This window comes from Gilbertella persicaria (genome assembly GCF_025201335.1).
Source record: "Gilbertella persicaria strain CBS 190.32 chromosome Unknown B0P05scaffold_95, whole genome shotgun sequence".
NCBI classification, from domain to species: Eukaryota; Fungi; Mucoromycota; class Mucoromycetes; order Mucorales; family Choanephoraceae; genus Gilbertella; species Gilbertella persicaria.
The window spans coordinates 16,344-32,030 of NW_026252056.1; the positions used below are offsets into that span (position 1 = coordinate 16,344).

The following is a 15,687-nucleotide window of genomic DNA, read 5'->3' on the forward strand; positions in this document are numbered from 1 at the left end:
TCAACGGCCGCTTTTGTTTCATCAGACAAGGGTACTGAAAGATCAAGGGAGCGCGTCAAGATTTGTACGGTTAATACGTGATGATAGACAGAGATGATTTGACAAGGGTTTTTGTTGTATCGCATACATTCAAACGAGAACTGCGGTTGAGATGCATTCGACAGAGAAGCAAGCGACTCCTAAATACAAAGAGAATAAGATGCTTATTTTGTCATACATTGGACTTGCCTTGATCGTTTGTATGTTTGTATGTTGTTTTGTTAAAAGGGATTTTAGAAATTGGCTGTAATTTTCGGTGACACAAATAGCCCATTGTTGTTCTTTTGTCTTTTTTGTCTTGTCTTCCTTTGGCTGTTGTTGGCTCAAGAGTTCGTTTGGAGAATAAGGTTTATTGAGGTAGAATGTAAGCCAAATGTACCATGCATCCATGATCCGAAGCAGATCGTCCTTCAGTGTGAAAGCTGATTGTTGAACTAATGTTTGTCCTAGTCGAATGGTCAGGTAGGCTTGCTCTGGATGGATGACGGCGCATTGAAAATGAGCCAACAAAATAGAGGCCAGCACCATCCATTCTATCTCTTTTTGGTTAGGTACAGTGGCTGCAGGATCCGAAAATGTAGCAGGAAAACAGAGTTGGATAAACAAGGCGTGTGCTTTCTTATACAAAGTCATAGCGTCTTCCATCAGATTTTCATGTTCTTCAGGCAAAGAAGAAAAAACGAGTGCCAATACACTATAGATCACCACAGCATCATAATCATTTGAGGGAGGATGCGTTAATGAAGGCCGTGGTGAGATCAATGAATGATGTTGCGGTCTTGAAGGTAAATAGGCATAAACTGAATCCGATTGAAGGACAAAGGCCAACATCTGAGAATGAATCAAGGTGCCATAAAGAAGGTTATGTGTAACGAATAATTTGAACGCTTCTTTCACAAGTTGGTTTTTTGACATCATCCATTCTATACTGGAAGCAGAAGCACGAAGGTTTTGATGGTATTCTGTCCACAAACGCCAAATATGTGCAGGCTGTGAAGTCAAATGAAAGAAATCAAATAAAAGAGGTGAAAGACAAGTGCCATGGTGTGGTCGAGAAAGTCGAAATGTTTCATGTATTTCGTTTGTCAATGTGATTTTATCCAAGTTGGTTTCGATACACAATGGTTTGAGTGTACGTGATCGAATAGGTCGGTCATTGTATTTGCATTCCATCTTATTGTTCTCACAGCGTTGGCAAGGATGTTCTATACAAGCATCAGTCTTTGTGGCATAAAAAGCAGGATCGCTTACTGCCATCACAGCGCATTTTTTTATTTCGACATGCTTCACATGCTTTTGATACTTTGTGTCGTTTGAGTGGAAAATCAGTGGTTGAACATGAATGCCATCGCAATGTGCCTGTCATGGAGAAAAAAGAAAGAAAAAAAAAAAAAAAAAAGAGAGAGAGAGAGAGAGAGAGAGAGAAAAGAAAAAAGAAAAAAAAAATATCGTATGAATTTAGTGTGCTTAAACACAGTTATTTGTTTATATTGTGCTTACAAAAAAAAAAAAAAAAAAAAAGGTTTAAAAAAAAATTCACTTGGTTACTTGATAATTTTTTACCTTGTGTAATGCGTTTTATATTTGTCCTGTTTTGACAACTAGAATAGATATATACTTTCGAAAACTAAATAACTTCGGATTGCTCGGGAAACAAGGTTGTATGACAAAGATCTAACTATGGATCAAGTTATTTGTTTCTTTACTGCTGTCTTACGTTTGTTTCTCTTTTCTTTCATGTCTCTCTTTCTCTTTTTTTTTCTGTATTTTCTTATAGCAGTAATGAACAGAATAAAAAATAATAATTTATAGTTAAATATCATCCGAACCGACCGATTTCATCATATGGGTCGTACAATTGTACCACAAGGTACATAAGATCATTTAGGACTGAGCCATACATGCGCACGTATAGACACTGTCTCTCTTCTTACCATCTTCACCTGATTAAGATATATATATATATATAAAAGGGTATTCATGCATAGAGTGATTTTGTATCACACATGCATAAATACACAGTCACCAAAACGTACTTTTTTTTTTTTTTTTTTTTCTTTCATTTTCTTTATGACAGAGAAAAAGTGGATATCAAAATATGCTCGACCGATTGAATTTGTAGCTGCTGAAAATAAACCACCTCATAAGAAGAAGAAACAAAAGACAAGTGATGGTGATCAAATAGCCTCTTTGTACCATAATATCATCTCAACCAACACAACCCAGAAACCCACACCACTTGAGCAAACAACATATTGTCCTGACTGCGATTTAGATATCCTTACATCTGATTATCAGCGCCATTTAGCTGGTACAGCACATATGGTGAGTAAACCCACGACTGTGGAGACACCTGATTTGCTTGAACTGAATGGTAAAAACATTGGCTTTAAAATGATGGTCTCGCAAGGATGGAAATATGAAGGTGGATTAGGACCTCAACAAGAAGGCAAAAGACATCCTATTGCTACTACACTCAAACAAGATAGATTGGGTATTGGTCATCAAGATACAGCCAAGAAAGCCATCACTCACCGATACCGAGAGATCGAAAAGAAAGCCATTGAACGTCAGCGTCGTGCAAGAGAGCAACAAAAGAACCCTGGAAAAGAAATAGCCCTTCAAGCAAAACGAGAGTCACAGCAACGTACTGCTTTACTTCATTATCTAAACAGTTAATAACCAGCAAGAAATAAATGTCTTTGTCAAAACTAATAAAGTGAAAAACAAAGATGCACAAAGAAAGATAATAAAGATAAAAAACAACTATAGATTCACTCGAAATAGCTTTAATATTTAAATAGAATTGGATAGTATCAGATAATATTCGTCTGTCAGCATATAGTATCCTTTATTTCTCTTAGAACCATCATAGAAAGACATTCTATTTGACCAATATCAGTTGGGACATATAATGTGTGTGTATATATATTGCTTATCAATAAAACCAATCAAAATGAATTCACTTATCGTTGATCATAGATAATGAGGGTGGGAAACTAGACATGTCAACATGAGCTTATGATTGGACATCTGAGATTTATTAGTATAAACAAATTAGGAAGAAACTGCCTATTACAAGAGGGGGGGTATATTTAACAATCAGCTGGAGGTGTCAATTTACTTCTACGTCTGCCAAGTAACATTGTACCATCTTGTTGTTGTTTGCGTGTCAATTTAGCATAATCTAAGATAAGGTTTAGAATGAACAATGATGTACTATCATCTTACGTAAACCGCACGCATTACAAAGCGTACGTGCTCCATCAGGTCCTCTTCTCCATTCAGGTGTTTCTGAGATATGACAAGAATGGCATCTTCCTTGAAAAGGGGGTCGTTTCTAATCACAAGAGTAAACAATCGTATCTTTTTCTATAAGCACTTACACCTCGTTTACGCTGTCGATTTGGATGATGGTCTTGTTGTTCCTGCATATGCATATGAGTACTAGAGTCATTCCATTTTATCTTTACTTGGTGGTGTTGTTCAGTTGCTATCTGACGCTTTCTTAATCTTAAAAGAGCATTTAACACTTCATTTGCTCTGCCAATCATGTCATCTAACCATGGTGTTGCTGGTGGATGCATGAACTGATATTGATGCTGAGTCATGCTATGACAGAGTGTATTGCACTGTTGAATGACTTGCTCAATGTCTTGTTCTACAGAAGATGTAGAACTACGGCGATGAAAATAACTCTGCTCAAGGGGGTTTTGTTGACTAAGGAATAGAGTATCACGAGAGAGTTCAGCTCTGTTGTCATAAGGTGGCGATTTCCATTGGTCAGTTGGTGTAGGTAAACTATGAGAAGGTGGTGCCCAACTCCTTGAAGGTAAGAAATCATCTATAGCAGAAATAGGTGGTAATTTAAGCATCGTATCTGATGCATCACTAACAAGGCATGAGTAAGCTTCCTTTTTATTTATTTATTTATTTATTTATTACTTTGAATGTGAACTATAGAGTGGTGGTCTATTCATTTAAAGAAGAAAAAAGTTATAAAGAGTATATATAAAAGACAATAAAATACGCTTACACAAAAGACATAAGAAAAGAAGAAAAGAAAAGAAAAAGAGAGTTTTAAGCCTTCTTTTTTTTTTTTCATGTATATTTATATAGGCTTTTAAATTGCCTTTTATAGAAGTGCTTATCCGGGGTGCGACTCAATCTCGATTTTGTATGACAAACAGCGTAACACATGAGGTTTTCTCAAGAGAGCAGAGAGTCACATGATTTGATATGCATTGAATGACATTTATTGTAAGACAAAGATAAGCCACGTGTGTGTGTGTGTGTGTGTGTGTGTGTGTGCGTATTTGCCTCTTTCTTTCTGGGCTGATATGCTTGTATCATGATTGGTTCCTTCTTGGTATATATGTTAGAATAAAAATTGCTCTTGTAATTCATGATCATGTTTAGGTCTGATTGCATCCAATAAAATGTCTCTCAACTTAAAATAAGCTCGTTTACGACGAACATAAAAAACTTGTCTTTGACAGAGTGGCAAAGGTTTGGTTTGCTCGATAGCCAGTCGAATATGCTCTGCTTCTGCATCTGAGTCCACTTCTTCATCTACTTCGTCTTCTTCTTCCTCTTCGTCATCATCATGTTCTTTTGATTCGGATTTATGCATATTCTTTTTGTCTGGGATTGATTTTGATTTGAGTGGATCATTTCCAGGTACTAAAAAAGAAACAAGTCAATCCTAAAGACACAAGGCCATCTTTTTACCTTGAGGTCTTCCTATGCCCTTTTTTTGATAGGCTGCCAGTAGATCATTGAATGGCTGTGATCGTCCTTCCACTGCTCTTTTTGCTCCCATCGAATGAATCTTACAAGTAAGTGATCGAGTACAAGGATGATTATTGGGTGGTATTAACACGCCACACTGTCTGTCGAGATCCAAAGGAGCTATGGTTGTTCATCAAGAGAACACAGTGTCTATATTTACCTTTCTTCTTTGGTATTGCTTTCTGTTTAGATTTCTTTTCTTTCTTTTTCTTTTCTGAGTCTATTTCAGAGAACTCTGTGGTTGATTGAGGTGAATCTTTGTTGTTTTCTAAACAATGATGAATATCTTTTTTTGTTTGAAGGAATTTACCATCTTCCATGTAATCTTTTCTTTTTCTTTTTTTTATGCTATTCCTACTATTCGTGTCTTCTTCTTCTGTTATGTCGTGCTGACCGCGTTCTTCTTTTTGCTTTGGGAATACTTTTTTACCCACCATATTGAAAAAAAAAAAGAAAAAAAAAGAAAAAAAAGACGTGCAAGTCGCAAGCTATAAGCGGAGTTTATATGATTCCCAATCAGGAACCGAGTTTTTGTTCTTGAGGTCATGGCAGTACAGAATCTTTTTTTTTTTTTTATAATAATAAAGGAATAATAGAATATTAAAGTGGTGGTTCAAAAGTACCCACAAGTTGAAATATGTATTGAAAATCAGGCTTAAATGGATGTGCCATACAACCATGAATCACAGGTGCAATATTATGATGAATGAACTGTAAACAGCGCATATGTGTACCAGCCAAGATTTGAATCAATTCACCCTATTGTTATGGTCAATTACGCATGATATCGGTATGATTCCACACACTTACTGTCTCTACATTCCTCACTTCAACAAACCGAGCATCAAACCCAATTACATAGGGATAATAAAAGGTAACAGATTGAGGCACACCTTCCCATTCAATCAAGGGTGCATCTTTCACAAATCCACCATGTACATTGACCATAAACGCAAATTGATCATAACATAACAAGTAATGTTCTCGACAACGAAACATGCCTAAAGGTCTTAGGTCTCCTCCTCGTTGCTGCACAAACCCAAAATCAGGGTTAGTCGCATCAGGCAAGTTGCGGTTCATGTTCAAAGCATCCAGGTTGATAATCTCAAATCCACGGGCACAGACAACCACCACGCGTGCCTTGAGGAAATGCATGGTATACGATTCAGTACCAATGTAGAATTCAATGGTCGATTTAAACCAGGAAGGTAGTTTACCAAACAAACCAGACTTGTTAAAGAACTTGCTGTTTTTGGGATCACGCAAACTACCACAGACAGGCTCAAGTACTTTGAAATGGCTGTCTACACCACGCTTCTTCATGGCTATCACAATTGTGCGGCCATTACAGACACCTGAGTGGAAGAAAGTGATGTGTTGTGCAATCTTTTGGTGGGGTTTATCAGAAGCGTTTTTACGTGAAGCATCTTTAGGCACAAGTGCATCCAACGCATAAGCATAGAGTGTTTTATCTAACATGAATGTCAGAGATGGCCGAGAACTGTCTATTCTTACCTGCTAAAATCAAAAAGATATGATGGTCTTCAAGAACAGCAATCTGTTGTACATCCGAAATGGTCAAGACATGCTTGATTGTGTTGGTGTCTCCTTCAATTCCCATCCAAATGCCTTGTTGTGTACCCACTGCAATCATACGAATGCCTGTCGCACCCACTTTTGAATGTTAGTGAAGATCAACATAGACTGTTACTTACTGAATGGCACAGTACAGGTCACTTTGCCATGGTTATGTGCTGAAGAGGGACTGTTGGTGCCTGCAAATGTAGTATCACTTAAGGATCTGATTTCAAACACACGTTTATCAATCTGATCTACTTCTTTTTTAGCCTTTGTCTGTACTATCTTTTCTTTCCAGTCCACACGAACAGCAGCACTTTCAGCATACAATAAATAATCTGCGCCATGTCGACCCAAATGTTGCACCAAAATAGGATAACTGGAACCAAAAGGCGAAGAAGAAGAAGAGATCGTATTAGGAGACAATGGATTGGATGTTGAAGTATATGTACTGCTCATATTACGCAAACCAATCGAGAACCCTTCTGTTGCTTCTTGTAAATGCAAGAGTTCCATAGGAATAGGCTTTTTCGAAACCACATATTCCACATCGTTCTCTTTGGTCGTTGATTTCTTGGCTTTTGTGAACAACAACAGATGATCAAACAAGAACACATGAAGTTCAATGGTTTCCACCGCCATATGCGATTTACGTGTCAAGGTGCCTTCCTTGATCAACCGTCTACCGGGCTTCAAGAGGTCCAGAGCATGATATTCATCCGGTTTGTAGCGTATACGACTATTGATTTCATAAATACGAAGTGTGTTTTTGGTGATGGACGTCCCTTCATCCACTTTCTCGGCTACATGCTTAATCAGGTCAATACATTCTGCTAAATACACTTTATCTGGATTATCTTCGGGTGTCTTTTTGAGTGCAGCACCCAGCAGGAGCGAATAACGTTGTAGACGCGTGACAGGCAAGATAATAAAGTGGCGGAAAGGAAGGCGACGACATTGCGCCAATTGTTCGCGTGCTTTGATAAAGTGCTTAAAGACCATGTTGTTCTCTGCTTCTAGTTTTGCTTCGTATTCAGCCAAGACGACATGTGGACCATATCGCATATAGGCATCAATAAAACGAGGTACATGGCGTAAAAAGATATCTCCTACTTTGTCTACTAAACCAATGCCATTGGTGGCCTGACAAGCTTCTTGATGGTCGCGTAATTCTTTATAAAGCGCGTCATGGATCTCGAGAATTTCCTTGTAGTTGTTGAGTACTTTGTCATGAAAGGCTTGTTTACGGCCTTCTTCAATACATTGTGAAGCTAACAATTCCTGAGCAAAATCCTAGCCAGACCCATGATGAGATAATAAACAGATATTCATATGCTTACCACATCCAAAATCTTCAAATCACGCACATAATCTTCTTCTGTATAAATGATTTCATGAATAGCTTCTTGTCGCTTGACTTCATCCTCTGGCATGGATTTCAAAATATCTTTGGATACAGTGGCTGACCAAGCACGTGAAAGTGTCTAAGAATAAGGTTAAACATGGTGTAACAAGTATATGTACCTTACTGTGTCATGAGAAGAAGAAGACAGGATGGATTTGGCTGGTTTCTTAAAGATAGTGCCATTCAGACTATAGATTTTGTTGGGACATGAAGCAGAATAACAACCTGGTTGACCAGGCAAACAACTCATGGAATAACAGCGAGTCAGAGGGGTATAGACACCATGGATCTGTTTGTCTAATGAGCTTTCAACCAGCGTATAGGTTTCTGTTGGTGAATCATAAATCTTGTTTTTACGAATCGATTTCTCAGATGAATCAATGGGCGTAATCAAAGGGGGTTTGCAGTACATCAATGTTTGTGCGATATCCAAGTAAAGTGGATCGCCTAAACCTGGTGTAGAGAATCCACGCACAATGTCCTTTGATGCAGTCAGTCAAGGTTTGGTGTATACACACATCGAGACTTACCATCACTTCTTCCCCTGTAAAACTAAGGGGATATTCCACAGAACAATAAATTCGTCGACGTTCATTTAAGAGAGCGACTTCTCGAATAAGTTCTCTTGCCATATAAGATAATAAAGCATGATTAGGAAACTCAATTTCGACTTGATGGTCTTGATGGTTTGATGTGATCTCGAATGCAAGAGGCGAAGTAGGGTTACTAAAGAATTGGTGTTTGTTGGGTGAGGGAGGTATACGTTGTACAATCGATTTTCCCGAAGAAGACGACATAGCACGGCTTAATGAACTTGATCTGGTCGTAACAAGATAGTCTTCAGGCTGAGGCATTTGGCGAAAATAGTCATTGTTGCTAGGACTTCCTACCCTTAAAAATGAAGGTGACATGGGAGGCGTATGATTTATTCTCGGAGAAGAAAGTGTGGATGAGGCTGGGGAGACTTCAGACTTGTTGATTGATGGTGCTGTTGTTGAAGGTGGCGGTGCATAGGCACTTAATCTTGCGTAACTGTCTAATACAGGTGAATAGCTAGGGCTTGAGTCGTCTTCATAGTCTCTCTAAAACAACAAGATGAGTGGATTGACAAGCACGATGAAGGGATTACCAATGGTTTGGTTAGTTCAAGTGGGGCTATGTCTCTACTGTGTTTTTGAGTAGTGTCGTTTGAGATGGATTCTTGCGATCGGTTATTCACACTGAGTTCGTTAATAAACATATCCAAGTCATGACAAAGCGCTTCTAATGTAGGTGATCTTATATGTTCTAAAGGTGTTGAAGTATATTCCATTTTATCAACATATAAAAAAGAAGTGAGAAAATAATAAAAATAACGTTCAGGGCAATTCTTTTTTCTTTTTCTTTTTGTACTGTGTAACTTGTTGATAATGGTATATATATATGGCAAAAGAAAATGTCCTTTTGCTCTCTCCTGTTTTGTAATAAGCTGAATGTTAATTCATGATGGTTAATTAAGCAATAAGCCACGTGAACCATTCAACTGTCTTTTATCGTCCATTTGCCAAGCAAATTCTACAGAGCCACACCTTGCTTGAGAGAAAAGGGACAAAAGTGCTTATTTTCATATCATTAGGTCATTGAACAGAGAGACACAATGCGTTTTTTTGTTGAAAACACAATAATAGACATCAGGAAAAATGGAAGATTGTTGATAGCATAAAATAACAATAGACCTAGACAAAAGCTGTTATTGACCCATGCTTTGTTTATTTTTTAATTGAATGAAGCTTATTCAGACAAAGTATAATAACACTCAATTATATCTTTATTCAAGGCGCATTTGCTTCTGAATGTCTATCAGGTATAGGTCGGTAATGATCGTTTACTATTATCGTCAAGCATAGGATCACTTTCTTCGTCAGGATGTTGGTGTTCAACGGATAGAGGAGATGGTGCTAAGCTGTAGGTAGCCACACTAGCAATGACCAATGCATAAGCAATAGGGTAAAATGACGGCATCTAATGCTGTTAATTGACGTCAAATGAGAAACATGCTTACTTTGGCATTCAAGAACAAGAGACCCACAATAAGGGAATAGAAGTTACTAGTGATTAGACTCATACTAAGAAAAGCAGCACCTGCCATTCGATAAACAGTAGGTACAAGTGAATACATGCAAAACAAGCACAAGACATACATCAGTACGAGTCCTACTATTACACATATCAGTTGAATCAAGTACAACATCAAGATATACTTACATACTGGCCATGACCATGACATCGTCCTGAGATGATCCAATTCAAACAGAAGCCTATAGATCATTTTTAGGCCACTTTCTTTGATTATATGTGTATATTACACTTGGATGCCACATAGTAAACTTCCCCAGCAGCCAGTTTTTCCGAGAAATTCATTTGAAGTATAATGTTGCACTAAATGCTCTTCAGTCACATTACTGATTGCGTACAATGTTGCACTAAACAACTACATATAGAGTGTTCATTCATGGTCCTTTTTTTTTTTTGTTTCTTTTTTCTTACACAGATAATGTCTCCAATCCAACTATGGTTCACTATACAAAAAACAGTCAATAAAAAAGTAAGAAACAGTTTCTCTCTATACTTGTGGATTCTTCATTGTCCATTGTATCTGCCCAGATCAAAAGACCTAATCCTAATAAACAAACAGTAGCGCTTTGAATATGTACTTTGCTATATTTGGCATTTAAAAAAAAAGCAGAAAGCAGCATGATACATGGAATAGACCATGAGGACAGCACAAGTGCCGAAAGAACCGAAGTACGCTTGAATGCTAATACAGCCAATGCATTGGCTAAACACATATAGGTTGAGTTACTGTTGTCATGACAAAGACATGGTTACCATGGACATCAGCGAAAGAAAATCCAAAGACTAATGTATCAATTAAGGCAAGACCATATTCAATTCAAAGCTTACATTCCCAAGATATACTTTGAGATGGCGATCTAGTTTTTGTTGCCATGAGGGTATAGACAGATCCCAATAAAAGGTAGTTGCAAAAGTTCTGTGTAAAAGGTATACTGATATGATAATGTGTCCATAAAGCAGAAGAAGCTGTACTTGTACCTGTGATACACAACGATAATAACTGGCCTAAAGCTACTGCTAACGCTGTCTTTTCTTTTGGCAGCATAAATAAATAAATAAAAGAAAAAAGAAATTACCCCTCATTGAAAAAAAAAAAAAAAATATTTTATATCCAATCAAAGCTTAATTTTTTTTATCTAGACAAAAAGAACCTGTGGATCAAAGGCTGTATTTTGTACACAGGGCCAATGATTTCTACTTTGCCTGAATCACTCTTATGAAATAAATAGACATCACCCGACATAAATCGTTTTTGTATAGGGTTATTAGGGTTATTGACATTATTGATCGCATCGTCATAATCTCTGGGATCTCCATAAGCAGCTGTGCCATTGGGACCTGTGATAATGACTCTGTCTGGTTTGGATCGAATCTGAAGTGTACCTTTGTCCATCAAACATACTAATTTGGTTTTCCCGCGATATATCGACTGCTGTTTGCCTGAGTCTCTAAACAAAGGCTTTGTATGGTTATTACTGCTACTGGATCCAATTACTGGGGGTGCATTAGGTCTAGTATTGCTATTGCTTGATGCAATGGTAGGTGGAGCACCAGGTCTATTGTTGTTACTACTACTTGTTCCAACTGCAGGTCGAATATTAGGTCTATTGTTACTACTGCTTGCTGCAATGGGAGATGGAGCATTAGGTCTGATATTAGTACTACTTGCTGTAATTGTAGGTGGAGTATTGAGTCTATTGTTGCTACTACTTGTCATCACATTAGGTGGTTCTATTTTTATTATAGAGGGAGGCCCTGCCATGCCCGTTGAAACCCTTTGTCGTGAATCCATCCTCTGTTGTAAATTCGTCTTTTGTTGTGGTCTTGGCTGATAAGGTAGTGGTCGTGTATTGGGCCTTGGATCTACAAATGAATTATTTCTTGGACCAGAAGGTATCTGTTCTGCTCGAGGTCCTGTTGGTATTTCTTGTGGTAATTGCCTTTGATCCGCTCGAGGACCCGTTGGTATTTCTTGTGGTGGTATCCTTCGATCCGCTCGAGGACCTGTTGGTATCGGATCAGGGCGTGATGGCAATTGATAAGAAAAGGGATCTGCAGGTGAAAATCGATGGGCTCGAGCTTCTGCTGGCATACGGCGAGGATCTTGATTAGGCGAACGTGGTTCAGCAGACGAGCGTGGGCTGACTGAAGGACTATAGGGTAAACGTGGATCACTTCTAACTCGCTTTCTGACATGTTCATCAGGACAGTATCGCATGGCTCTTTTATCTCGATCATCATCTCTACTTTTATAGTCTAGGTACCGTTCTCTTCTTCCTCGTGTTACTTCAACTGCGTCTTCTGCATTTTCATCGTCTTTAGGTGGTGATACTGGTTTATCTTGATATTCAATTGGAATGACATTCAGTTCCTCTTTATGATAATTCTCTAATGTTTTGTATTGTCTTTGATGTCTATCATTCGGTGCTTCAAATTGGTCTTTAAATTTTCTCTACATTGTCATAAAGTTATTGACTGTTTACATCCATGTCATCGACTTACTTGGATCATGTTGAGTACTCGATGTTGCCTTTCCATGATGGGCAACTCTTCTTGCTTTGGTTGCTCCAATGCAGCCAAATTCAAGCAATTGCCAACATGAGTGCTCGTTGCAATAACCGACAAAAAGTTAGACAGAGCATCACTGTTTTCTGCCAAGAACTCGGGTCCTTCGATTATTTCGCAATGAGACTGAACTCTAGAAGGCGCGGATAATTCTTGAGCGTATTTCTTTTGAAATTCGAGATGAAATTGACGCAAGTCGCTTATTTGTTGTTGCAATAGACGTTGTTTTTGTCTTGCATATCTCTTTTTCAAGATGCTATAGAGCCGTTTAGGATTGACCTTGCCTATAGGTGTATCGGAGGGAAAAAAGAGCTCTTCGTTACTTGTAAAGAAGATACGTATTAGTTTATGTTTAGAATTATGGATGATTAAATATACCTACTCTATGTCATTTTCTTGTAGTACCCAAAACAGTTGCTCTTCAGCGGCCATGCTATTTGAATCATAAACTATGGTTAAATAAAGAAAAGGATTCAAAGAAGAAGAAAAAAATAAAAACTGGAGTCTCATCAATTTATGTACCAAAAAAAAAAGCAGTCATTGAAAAGCAAGTGTACGCACTGTTCACGTCTTTCCTGGCTAAAGAAAGCGTTTGTGTACTTTCGTAGTGCCTTAGATGTACACTTTATTGATCTCGTTTCTTTTTTTTTTATTGGATTTTTGCTTTGCTTGGAATATATGAGAAAGTGAAACTAATACGGAAACTTTAAACTTGTTAAGATTTTAGCAGTTACTCTTTAACATGGAATAAGGCACTTACTTTCCACTAATGGCACGTTGTGTTCAGCCAATGCATTGCTTCTTGTGCAGAAGGATGTTGTCTTGTTGATGAAATCAGTATTGGATTGACTGATATTAGCTTTGAAAAAGGAGAGAGTGTCTTGAAAAAATAGCTATGAAATCCCAGAGAGAGAGAGAGAGAGAGAGAGAGAGAGAGAGAGAGAGAGAGAGAGAGAGAGAGAGAGAGAGAGAGAGAGAGAATCTTTAATAGATTGAGTAGTGACATCAAAGCTTTGTTCAACAAAGTCTTGGTATCCTTTATTCCCATAAATGACAGGTTGTTATTATGTGCCAATCGGTTTGCAGATCCTCGTAGTTCTAAATTACCCAAAGTGTCTATCTCAGCATAGAGACCTCTAGAACACTACCCTTGAGAGACTTGGCCTTCAGTACATTGAGGTTTGGTCTTTTCTTGGTACTCAACTCACAGTGAATGTTATTTGTTCGCATTGTTCGTGCTACAATACTGAAGAGATGTAAGAATTCGTCGAGAGGAATTTCAGCAGCAGGCAGTAATGGCTGCAATGCATCGGAAGCTAGTCTTGGTGGCAGGGTATAGCCTTCACCCATATAGAATAAACCTTGCACGGCCTTACGGTAATTTACTGTTTTAAAGAAACAAAGTTATGTTATGTAGAGTATTGGTCAATCAAGTAGATTTTAACTGAATAAACTCAAAAGAGTACAGCTACCTTTGTTCAAGAAAATAGATCAGGATTCTCGGATCATTAGAGCTACTTTAAATTAAGAGGCATAAGCCAAAACTAGTATGACAGTATCAAAGATATTGATAGCATGGTTATGAAGCAAGTTTATTGGGCTTGAGCCAGAAATGTCGATAACCAATAAATGATTGAACCTTTCAATTGCTCTCTTGTTCATGATAATTTTGACAAAACTCTTTCTTAGTGCCATCTTGCTATTGATTGTTTACATAATAACAAAAAGAATTGGCTTTATCGAATTTCTTTTTTTGAGTATTTTGTTGTACACTTGAAAGCGAAAATAGCACTTTACAGTTCGGTTAAAGGACTGTCAAAATCTTAGCAAGTTTAAAGTTACTCGAAACTGATACATTGCGGAGACTCAAAAGTGCTGTCAAAACTTGAATCAACATGTCATTGTTCTGAACATTAAAATCAAACAAATAAGGTTTGGTTTAGTACATGGATTACATAATTTTGTTCATGTTACTATAGTATAACATAGACTTTTGATGAACCAAAAATATTGACGTAGATAGATATATAAATAATTGTCTGTGTGTATAGAGTAGTGATACAAGAGCTTTCTATAGAGACACTATTTCTTTAACTAAAAAGAAGTCAATACAAAGAAGCAGTATGATCAGGTTTATTCTGCAAATAGAAACTGCGCCTTGTTCTTTGGTCATAACTTGTTGATAAAGAATTTCTTCTGATGAAACTTATCAGGAACCTTGACATATTAGACAAATTTGGTCCAAGTCATGCAGTGTACTACCAACCTACATTGAATCTCCTACTTATTAACAAAAAAAGGGTGATGTAAGGAGAGAGAAGAAAAGGGATTTTATTGTAACATAAAAGAAGGATTATAAGGTATATAAGAAAAGAAAGAAAACACAGTTTACTTCTGTCCTTTTCCTTTCTTAATAAGCCATTGTAATGTGATATCAATATTAACTTGGTTTTTGGCTGAAATAGAATAGCAAGACACTTCCCGATTCGTAATCGATTTCAGGTGTCTATAAAGGTAAGTTAAAAAAAAATAAGCCTGATCACTACTTACAATTCTTCAATCAACTGTTCAGCAGTTAATGCATGAGGTAAATCATTCTTGTTACCAAGGACAAGAACAGGAATGTTATTGAGTTGAGGCTTCTCCAAGAGGTTTTTAAGTTCTGTATTAGCTGCTTCTAATTTGTCACGATCTGCAGCGTCCACAACAAAGCTAATAAGGAAGAGTGAATACTTTTTTGTCTTTATAAACCTATTTTCTTACACTATAGCATTTACACCTCGACAGTATCTTTCCCACATGCTTCTAAAACGTGGTTGCCCTCCAATATCCCACAACTTCATAGTGACATTACCTTTGGTCACTTTACGCATATTAAATCCTACAGTAGGAATGGCATCTTCAATAAACTGTCCAGACTATAAAAAAAAGATATGAGAAAAAAGTACAAGTTAGATAGACATGCTATACATTACTGCAATCACGTTGACAAGTGTAGTCTTTCCACTGTTCTGAAGACCAACCAAAGTGAGTTCCATTTCAGTCTATCATAACGAGGATGAGCTAAAAATAAAGAGCAAGTACGTGTGTATATCACCTTGAAGAACAAGCTTCTTAACCAATCTAATAACCACTGTATAATACTAGCCATGATTATGCTTGTGCGTGCGTTGTGTGTATGTGTGTGTGGTGTG

General features: G+C 37.5%; 8 protein-coding genes across 8 annotated transcripts; 1 reads left to right on the forward strand and 7 right to left on the reverse strand.

Moving 5' to 3' along the window:
* Positions 1-227: 227 nt before the first annotated feature.
* On the reverse strand, positions 228-1,429 carry B0P05DRAFT_566963 (uncharacterized protein). The gene is made up of 3 exons (XM_051581110.1): positions 1,291-1,429; positions 490-1,244; positions 228-403 (listed from the first exon to the last, which is right to left on the reverse strand). The coding sequence occupies exons 1-3, from the start codon at positions 1,403-1,405 to the stop codon at positions 389-391; spliced, it is 885 nt and encodes a 294-aa protein (XP_051428972.1). The 5' UTR covers positions 1,406-1,429; the 3' UTR covers positions 228-388.
* Positions 1,430-2,109: 680 nt separating this feature from the next.
* Positions 2,110-2,718, forward strand: B0P05DRAFT_592847 (uncharacterized protein; the record flags this gene model as incomplete). The annotated part of the gene is made up of 1 exon (XM_051583031.1): positions 2,110-2,718. The coding sequence occupies one exon, from the start codon at positions 2,110-2,112 to the stop codon at positions 2,716-2,718; it is 609 nt and encodes a 202-aa protein (XP_051428973.1).
* A 473-nt stretch (positions 2,719-3,191) lies between these two features.
* On the reverse strand, positions 3,192-3,731 carry B0P05DRAFT_445825 (uncharacterized protein; the record flags this gene model as incomplete). The annotated part of the gene is made up of 4 exons (XM_051573806.1): positions 3,192-3,226; positions 3,271-3,379; positions 3,426-3,467; positions 3,513-3,731. Coding segments are annotated over 4 exons (405 nt in total), but the record flags the coding sequence as incomplete, so codon positions are not given.
* Positions 3,732-4,319: 588 nt separating this feature from the next.
* B0P05DRAFT_566974 (SCA7, zinc-binding domain-containing protein) lies at positions 4,320-5,281 on the reverse strand. Its single transcript, XM_051581111.1, has 4 exons — positions 5,141-5,281; positions 4,991-5,098; positions 4,771-4,950; positions 4,320-4,722 (listed from the first exon to the last, which is right to left on the reverse strand). The coding sequence occupies exons 1-4, from the start codon at positions 5,265-5,267 to the stop codon at positions 4,418-4,420; spliced, it is 720 nt and encodes a 239-aa protein (XP_051428975.1). The 5' UTR covers positions 5,268-5,281; the 3' UTR covers positions 4,320-4,417.
* A 29-nt stretch (positions 5,282-5,310) lies between these two features.
* On the reverse strand, positions 5,311-9,176 carry B0P05DRAFT_566980 (CNH domain-containing protein). Its single transcript, XM_051581112.1, has 8 exons — positions 8,943-9,176; positions 8,344-8,895; positions 7,938-8,294; positions 7,749-7,892; positions 6,546-7,701; positions 6,346-6,504; positions 5,641-6,302; positions 5,311-5,589 (listed from the first exon to the last, which is right to left on the reverse strand). The coding sequence occupies exons 1-8, from the start codon at positions 9,123-9,125 to the stop codon at positions 5,431-5,433; spliced, it is 3,372 nt and encodes a 1,123-aa protein (XP_051428976.1). The 5' UTR covers positions 9,126-9,176; the 3' UTR covers positions 5,311-5,430.
* On the reverse strand, positions 9,177-11,011 carry B0P05DRAFT_566982 (solute carrier family 35 member SLC35F1/F2/F6). Its single transcript, XM_051581113.1, has 8 exons — positions 10,757-11,011; positions 10,682-10,711; positions 10,422-10,631; positions 10,340-10,371; positions 10,159-10,283; positions 10,058-10,110; positions 9,855-10,009; positions 9,177-9,814 (listed from the first exon to the last, which is right to left on the reverse strand). Exons 1-8 carry the CDS (start codon positions 10,971-10,973, stop codon positions 9,653-9,655), a joined length of 984 nt encoding a protein of 327 aa, XP_051428977.1. The 5' UTR covers positions 10,974-11,011; the 3' UTR covers positions 9,177-9,652.
* A 49-nt stretch (positions 11,012-11,060) lies between these two features.
* On the reverse strand, positions 11,061-12,925 carry B0P05DRAFT_576490 (uncharacterized protein; the record flags this gene model as incomplete). Its single annotated transcript, XM_051581708.1, has 3 exons — positions 11,061-12,380; positions 12,431-12,815; positions 12,876-12,925. 3 exons carry the CDS (start codon positions 12,923-12,925, stop codon positions 11,061-11,063), a joined length of 1,755 nt encoding a protein of 584 aa, XP_051428978.1.
* Positions 12,926-14,799: 1,874 nt separating this feature from the next.
* On the reverse strand, positions 14,800-15,682 carry B0P05DRAFT_567000 (ADP-ribosylation factor-like protein 8B). Its single transcript, XM_051581114.1, has 5 exons — positions 15,591-15,682; positions 15,469-15,537; positions 15,257-15,411; positions 15,044-15,205; positions 14,800-14,999 (listed from the first exon to the last, which is right to left on the reverse strand). The coding sequence occupies exons 1-5, from the start codon at positions 15,642-15,644 to the stop codon at positions 14,882-14,884; spliced, it is 558 nt and encodes a 185-aa protein (XP_051428979.1). The 5' UTR covers positions 15,645-15,682; the 3' UTR covers positions 14,800-14,881.
* Positions 15,683-15,687: the final 5 nt, after the last annotated feature.